Raw genomic sequence first — 8,291 nt, 5'->3', positions numbered from 1 at the left:
ACATTGTGTTTTGCAAATATAAAACACACCTGATGCTAAAATACTGTCAAAACACCTTGCGAATGAAATCTGGTGTATTGTAAAAATAGCCCTGCTTCCAAAGACAACACCTTCCACTCTCATTTCCCTTCTGTTCCCACTGAAATTCTCATAGTTTGCCCCTGTACTTTAACAGTTACAATACCTGGAAAGAGTTGAACAGCATTTCATAGTGCATTTGAACTTGCCAAAGAATCCCTGACACGTCTGTGTATGGCATAGCCATGAAAACAATATAGTGAACGCCAAACAGAGGCATAAGGACGAGGGTAGATTTCAGCAGCTTCCTGCAGCAATAAGGAAAGAGAAAGACACAGAGGAAATTAGTGGATGGAATGAACCTTCCAGCCAGGCTTGTCCACCTTGGACACAAGTCCTATGTAATTTCTTTCTTGCTCACGTGCCTTGGCTTGGCTATCTTACATTTACAAACGCACAGTGTCCACCTGCAATTTCAAACTGTTGCTTCTCTTATGGCATGTGACAGCCCAGTCCATCCTCCAGCATGTCTTGATGTGCCAGTGTAACCCTCTCCACATGCATCCCCCCATGCTACTGAAGAGGAAGACACTGAGATGTCTTTTTCATCCTCAGACTATCTCCAGCTTTGGGTCAGGATGGTGGGTAGAGGGTGGAAGGGTGACTGGAAAGAAATGTGCGCTGCTACTTCCAGCCCTCATCCTCTGGGTGACACGAAATCCCCTTGTCCCTAAAGGATGGTTCTGCTTCAGCTTATGTCTGGACTTTGTCCTATACAATGTGCAGGAGCTGACACTGCTTTAGCAAGGGGGGTTGGGCTAGATGACCTCCAGAGGTCCCTTCCAACCCTGACCGTTCTGTAATTCTGTGATAAAGCCGCAAGCCTACGGAGCCTGGTGAAGGGCATGTCTCACACAGACCCAAAAGCTATTTACGGGGTAACACTTTGAGGCTATCCAACACGGAGTGTATTCCTGTGTCTCTCTCATGAACCCACAGGGCACAACTAACCAGAAGAGTTCTTTATGCATTTCTGAAGAAGGCTAAGCCAATGTTTAGGCTTAATGTGTATTCTCTCAGCTTCCCCTTACAAAGAATCAAAAAACTGTCCTCTGTAGCTGGAGTGTGGTTTTAAGATCCCTCTGAGAGGACTGCATGTTGGTATAACTAACAAATTTGTAAATGGAGGTATGACTTAAAGCTGAATTCTTAGTGTTGAAATTTGTTCTTCTTCAGAAAGGGAAATTTGTTCCCATCTATTTATTTAGTCAGTGTCTTCTGATCAGAAATGCTGATGCTTCATTTCTTTATGAAGTGTCCTTTGATGCTACCCAAGACACTTGCCTTGTGCTGCTCTCCTGCAGCTGCTTCACCCAACAATCCAGAACCTCCCTTCCTACCTGGCCCTTTCCAGTCTCTTAAAAAAAAAAAAAAAAAAAAAAAAAAACCCAACCACAAAAACAACAAACCAACACTCCCATAAGGAACTAATTCCTTTAAAAATCTTTGAGATGTGCCTCATGGTAGCTATGAATGACTGTCAGCTAAGAAGCCATGACAAGAGCATGAATAAGTGTGTAAAAGCTGGCAGTCTCAAACTCAGCTGGTCTCATGCCTTTCTGTAGGTTCTGAGCAGAACAACCAGACCGCATTTACAGAACAGTATGGGTGACACAAGGCACTGCTATACAACTCTCTGGCTAAGGGAAGTAGAGATTATTTTTTTTTAATGTCTTTTTTTTTTTTTTTTTAGTACTTACTTGAAGCGAATTAACTACCCAAACTGCACGTCCTGCAGTACCTGTAACTTGGCATACACAGTAACACACGCATGCAAGGCACAGCAACAGCAGTAAAACACAAGCTCTATTTCCAACATGTGCTCTGAGCTAGCACCGCACACGGGAACACAGAGAGATCTTCTAGACAGACTTCTACAATGGCCTCAACAAAAAGATGATTTCGCATGCAGCACCATGCAGTCAACAGCTACAGAAAGGGATCTGGAGCACTTACATTTGCTAAAACTAAGGAAATAATGATACAGAGTCGTACGTACAGGGACTGCCTACGAGCAGTATGCTACACCAGAGCGCAAGCAATGACAAAGCAATAGAACAAGAAAAAAAAAAAAACAAAAACAAAAAAAACCCACAACCCATGGTGCAGTGGTCAAGTTTAAAAATACAATCTGAAATTTGTATCCAGTAGCATGCTTTTGAAGTCTGGGCCAAGCGGCTCAAACATGGAAGGGGTGTTTGTTTGACTCAAAGGTGAGTTCAGCTGCATCCCAATGGAGGCCTTTCATTCTGCCCGTGGTGGACCGAAACGAGACCGTCATCACGAGCCATGCTCTGTGAAGTCTGGTGACACTCTGCTTATGGAAAGCAATCCAGTATCAAGGAAAACCTTCGCACCTTCAGGTGTCTCACTCCTTTTCATTGACAGCACTCGAAGAGCCTAGGGTTGGGGCTTTTTCACCCTGTTTTACACCCTGGAAGTTTACTTGCTAGGTTTCCTGGCGTGCTCTGCCACTTCTATACTTAAAAGGATGGAAATATTCTCTTTTTGCCTAGAGAGTGTTAAAATATTAACATTCAGTAAGAATTAATCTGCTTTCTGCTTATAGGATTTCTACACTCGTATTTTAAAAAGGAAGCACCGATGAAGCGATAAATTACTTCAAGCACTATCTTTCCTATCTGTCTTGTGTCCAGTTTGCTAAAACTGAATTCTGCTTATATAGTGAAAAAAAAAAAGAAAAACACCCACAAAAAAAACAGAGCAGCAAAACCCATGGATTTTGCAGTCACATTAGATGTGCAGCTCAGAGAAACTTAGGTCCTCCCTATATTCTCTTTTACACTTGGCCAATCCGGTTTACAACAAACAAGTATGTTATTTTGTGAAATATTAGGAATTTTCCACTGTGGTTTGTAAACAGACTGCTGCACTTGCAATGAATAGCTCGATCAGTAACTAAAAAATTACCACAACATATGCTCATGCTCAGACTCCAAACTCACAAATATTAGGACACAGATTGCAAAGACTCAAGTCATAGAGCAATCTTACGTATGTCTTTTAAAGACAACGTTTAAATGTCCTCTTCCTGAGGAGAGGTACCAGCACTTAAAACGCTGAAAAGCTCAACCTGCAGCTGATGGTTGGCAAAGGGATGAGACACCTTAAAGATACAACTGTGTTTTCCAAGTAAACAGTATCACCAGAATTCTATGGTTATGGAAAACATGGAAGTTAAATGTGTGAGAGTTTAAAAAAATGAAGATTTTAAAAGTCAACTGGAATCTCATGAGAGTTTGTTTTTTTAAAATATAAATATATATTGCCACCCCCCTCAAACTCAGTTAATGCTTTTGGATGGATTTTTAAGAAGAAAGAAAAGAAAAAAACCACGTGAGAAGTCAGTAGCTGCAAAATGTCATTTTCAGGTACTTTAATCCTCCCCAAAATCCAGGGTGCTTTGTGCAAAGAGAGCAGATACGGACAGCTTCCCAAGACCTCTGACGGTGTCCTACGATATCTTTGTTTTATGACACTTTCAGTCTTCAGCTGAGGCATTTAAACTTCCCCTTCCGATTAGCTGCTTTGTCCTCCACCGAGTGTGAAATTCAGATTTGTGTTTAGTTCAGCTCACGTCTTTCTTGAAGGACACAATATTTCTACAGATTGCTGACATGCCTGTCAATATTACGGCAACGTGGAACTTTGGGATTTTTTCCCCATTTTTGACAGAGCATCACATCAAAAAAAGTATTTACATTAACAAGCCCACACAGTGGCTGAGATGGTCAGACTAGCTCAGGTTCGGAATTAGATGTACTTAAAACGAAGAGGCATTGGCTATCCTTCAACCTGTGTCACTAAGCATGCCAAACATTACAAGTGTATCAATTTAAAATATTTAGTTTTCCTCATATATTCATGTGCTGTACTAAATTGCCAGATCCGGAACTACCTACTGAGATTCACATGGTGTACATTTCAATCTGCTTCTTTATCAAATTAAGTGGGCTCAGACACAATGAAGAACAGGCATTACCTTCCATTTAAAAGTGATGGCCAACCCTGACCTCTCAGTGTTACAAAGATCAATCTAATAATTGCATTTCACTACCAGTAAGACAGCAGTTTTATTGAGACTTGAGCACGTAAACTCTTGCAAATTAAAAAGCGTGGGGCGTAGGGGTGACTGTTGGATTTTTTGTTTTAATGGGAAGGCAGAACGTGGGTTTTTGCACCCATCCATGTATGTTCAGTCATGCATACACACAACAAAAAAAATATAATCCATCCCTCAACTGAATTCCAGTCCAGTTGACCTTTAAGTTAGCGTTAAACAGAATGAAAAGCTTTCCTTATAGAAGTCCTTTGCTGTACCTTTGCCCACTGCAAAAGCCATTTTGTGGACTTGACCACTGACAAAAAGCTATATGCTAACCAACAATATTTAACTCGAGATCTAAACGCTAGACTATCTCTAGCCAATACAAGAAGTGAAGCATTTCTACCTCTCCACCCAAAAGACCTCCTCTGTGAGGCTGCGAACAATGAACAGAAAGCTGTTTAGAAATCAAAAAATGAGATATACCATTGGTTTACAACGGTTCAAATGAAAAGCATCAACTGTTTTCTCTCCTGTAGCTGATAAACTACTGCAGGGCTGAAAAGAATGTTTAATTTCCTAGCACATGATCAACTGTAGTATTTAAGAAGAACAGAAAAAGGGAGAAAGAAGAGATTTGGGGGTGGGGTGCATGGAGAGATATTTCAAACATTCAGGTTCTGCATCATCCATCAGTGCTGCACAATTGTCAACATAACCACATTACATCCTTTACTCTACACCAACATTGCAATTACACTAACATTACAGAAAACGGATCAGCAATAAGAAATATCTTTTTTTTTCATTTTATAGGCAACATAATGTTTTTAAATCAAAAATTATTTTCTATACAACATAAACAGTGGGGTTTTTTTAAACCAACACATTAGATTTTAAGAAGCAAACACACTTCATTTCAACTGAAAAATAAAGACTTCCTGCATTTTTACATTAAGAAAAATTGTATTTGTGAATGCAAGCTGTGTGTGCACAACAACTAGAGAGTGTGTACCAGTCCCTTCTGCCATCTCAAGAATTTAAATGCAAAAATCATTTTAAATAGGTGATACTGCTCATGGAGATGGCAGAGATTCCTTAAGAGAAAAAAAAAAAGAAAAATAAATAATAAAAAAAAACCCACAGAGGGAAGAAGGTGTTGTACACATTTTCAAAAATGACAATGACAACTTGGCAGTGACATGCCCCGCACAAGGCTACCAGGAATTCTAGTGGGTTTTTGCTACACATGTGAGGCCCCACTTTGGATGTCTTCTTGCACATTTTCTCTCTTATGGGGCTGTTTTATTTCAAATTCCCCTACAGATCACAAAACGAATTAGGCACAGCAATGCACAGTCTCGGCACTTCAGATGCAAGACAGGAACTGTACAAATGTGAGTGGCAAGCCGGTTGAACACTACTGGTACCAAACATCTCAGAGCAAACCTCACACCCCACATCGCAAAGGAGCTGCAACGCCTGTAACATCAGAAGCAAAGACAGTATAACCTGAATGTCCAAGTGTATCCTTTAAAGCTCCCATTTCCATATGCTTTTCATTTTGCAAATTTGAACTGTCTGAGATGATAATTTTCCTGTGGGGGGGGGGAGAGGGGGAAGCCCATTATTTCCAAGCCTCAACACCATTTTGCTACTCATCAAACTGGTATGAAGCCTTTAGGAAAGCATTCATCTCCTTCTGCTAGAAGGTCAGACAAGGAGATAATGCACAGAACTTCCCGTCAGCTTGCCGGGATGGTGGCAGACTACTGTGGATTTAAAAATTATGACCCCTGCCACAACTTGCATGCATGTATCTCAGGGGAGAAGGAGTACCAGAACCTTCTTGCCCTGTCGTTAAGGGCGCAACGAAGCAGCAACACTAAACCTCGCGAGAAGGGCAGCCAACAGCTATGGCAGCACTGCGAACTAAACTCTGCAAATCTCGTAGTAAAAACACAAACCAGACAGCTTTAGCGAAAAACGGTGACTGCTTCTGTCTGTGTGGACGATGCCGTGCCAGAACCCTACCCTTAATGACGAAAAAAGGGAACACGCTTGGATTTAGGAGAAGGCAGTCAGCAGTGGGCTCTCTTTGTTCAAACTTCATGTAATGCTGCAGTTAGAGAGGGCTCAGAAAGCAGCTGCAGCGTATGTACGTGGAGCTGAACAGTGACTGCGGGGCTGTGCACTCCATATCTAGAAAACAGGACTGTCACAAAGATAACGAGCCGCTTGGTTTGCGGAGTCCCTCAAATCATGCACGCCTCAACCAGCCAAGCTACAGCAAACACAGCATTCGCTTATCAAACTGATTTGGAGGAGTACCAGTCCTAACAACTCAGGAGTTGTTTAAAAGAAGCGGGTGAATCAAAACATTTGAACTTTGAAAACTGGGAAGGGGAGGGTGAAGGTTAGTAACACATGAAATAACACGGTACAGCTGTAGGGTTTGTCTTGTGGGTGGCTCTGCCAGAGCACTGCAGAGTGTGGTTTTAAAGTGGATAATTATGTCGGAAGGAAGCCGAAAAGCCAGGAGGAGGTTTCTTTCAAGAAGTGTAACATGCACAAAGTACTTTCGATGTATCTGTGTAAAAGCAGGTCAACTCATGCGTGGATGGCAGAGACGGCTGTAAGAACCTTTCTAGTGTGGTATCACAAAGAGCGTGAGGAGTCCTACAGCTAAGTGCTCCTTAAAGCTTCGAGCAGACCACACTGAAAGGGACTGTTAGCGCAGTCTTCTTACAGTCATCTGTTCTCTGCAACCGCGCAGTGATCATCATCTATGGAAAATGATTTGTTGTAAGCATAACGAAATGGGTAGCACAAAACTATCACGTGCAAAGTCTGCGGAGGCTCCGAAGGCTGTCAGAACTACTGAATTTAGGCTGGCCAAAACCTGAGAGAACCACCTCAACAGTACTACTGGCAGGCAATAAAACTGCTGAAATCTACATCTCAGCGCTACTGAACATGACGCTATTGCATCTTGATGTAACTGAAAATACAGGAATAAACAAACACAATGGTTACAAAGATTTACAGGACACCACAAAGAAAAATACATTATATGTGAAATAAAGTGCATTGTCCTTAAAAATATTCCCATTGTTCTTGCCACAGAATGAACAAGGGTTGCACTATCCCTAAGTCATCTCTGTAGCAGCATCAGGAGTACTGAGAAGACATTTTACCAATGCAGATACTATTCAGCTCAAGCCAGTGGAATACGTAAAATTAGGGAAAAGCGCAAAAATTCTGATACCTACCTGATCTACTAATCCTGTCAATTCTGTCCATGCTGGAAGAAGAGATTTTAATTCGTGGGCTACTCTGATTAGAGGATTCGGAGCCTCCATCAGCAAAAGAGTCTTCAAATGCAAAGAGTATTTCTTTCACACATTTGTGACAGACACTGTGCTGGCAAGGAAGGATCAGCGGATGGGTAAATAATTCCTTGCATGCTGGGCAGACGAGCTCTCTTTCGATACCTTTAATGGCAACCTTCATAACAGAAAGAGGGAAAAACAAGTGTCAGAGCAGAAAACACAAGCCAGCAAGACTTACTGCACAGCTGTATGTCAGCATGTCACCAAACCCCAGCTCTGCAAAATAATCACTGCATGCAGTTTTAGGTGGTTTGAGGCACTCCTCTGGTTAAGACTGCAAACAAATCTCAATTAACATTTATGAAAGCACCGACAACATTCGTGAAACGAAGGCTGCCACGAGGCAAACTCAGTTCATCTTTAGGTCATGTCTGCATTGCAGGGGAGGAAAGGAGAGGAGGGGAGTAGTCTTAATTCCACTCAAGGATCTAGTGAAAGAAAGCAACCATACTTCTTAACAATAGCAATCCGTCCATACGTTTAACTCAGCTTGCCCACTCGCTTTTCAAGAACATGGAGGGGGGAAAAAGGAAAAAAAAAAAAAAAAAAGAAATTAAGTGTCAGACCGGTTAAACAACAGGCTTTCCTGCCGTGTAATTCACATTTAAGGACTGAAAGTGCCTCGACTTCACCGGGATGACAGTCCGAGTGGGGGCCACTATTAATTTATTTATTTATTGACGGCACAAAGAGCAAGCAGCCCGTGGATCTCCGCAGCTCCTCGGTAATTTAATGACCCCACCGCCATCTGGCAC

At 41.9% G+C, this 8,291-nt stretch overlaps 1 protein-coding gene across 3 annotated transcripts in view; it reads right to left on the bottom strand.

The window, feature by feature from the left end:
• Window positions 1–7,657, bottom strand: part of TRIM36 (tripartite motif containing 36) — a 17,790-nt gene extending 10,133 nt beyond the window's left edge. The window contains exons 1-3 of one of the 3 annotated variants that reach the window (XM_009893806.1): window positions 7,417–7,642; window positions 4,568–4,580; window positions 1,930–1,952 (exon numbers count right to left, since the gene is read on the bottom strand). In XM_009893806.1, coding sequence (XP_009892108.1) covers window positions 1,930–1,952; window positions 4,568–4,580; window positions 7,417–7,447 — 67 coding nt within the window. In that variant the 5' untranslated portion in view covers window positions 7,448–7,642. Of the gene's footprint in view, window positions 1–1,929; window positions 1,953–4,550; window positions 4,581–7,416 lie in introns of all 3 variants that reach the window. The other 2 variants (XM_009893807.1, XM_009893805.1) reach the window with 2 other exon arrangements.
• Window positions 7,658–8,291: the final 634 nt, after the last annotated feature.

This window comes from Charadrius vociferus, unplaced genomic scaffold (assembly GCF_000708025.1).
Source record: "Charadrius vociferus isolate BGI_N301 unplaced genomic scaffold, ASM70802v2 scaffold158, whole genome shotgun sequence".
NCBI classification, from domain to species: Eukaryota; Metazoa; Chordata; class Aves; order Charadriiformes; family Charadriidae; genus Charadrius; species Charadrius vociferus.
Note: the sequence above shows the minus strand (reverse complement) of the source record. Positions and strands in the feature narration are given on the sequence as shown.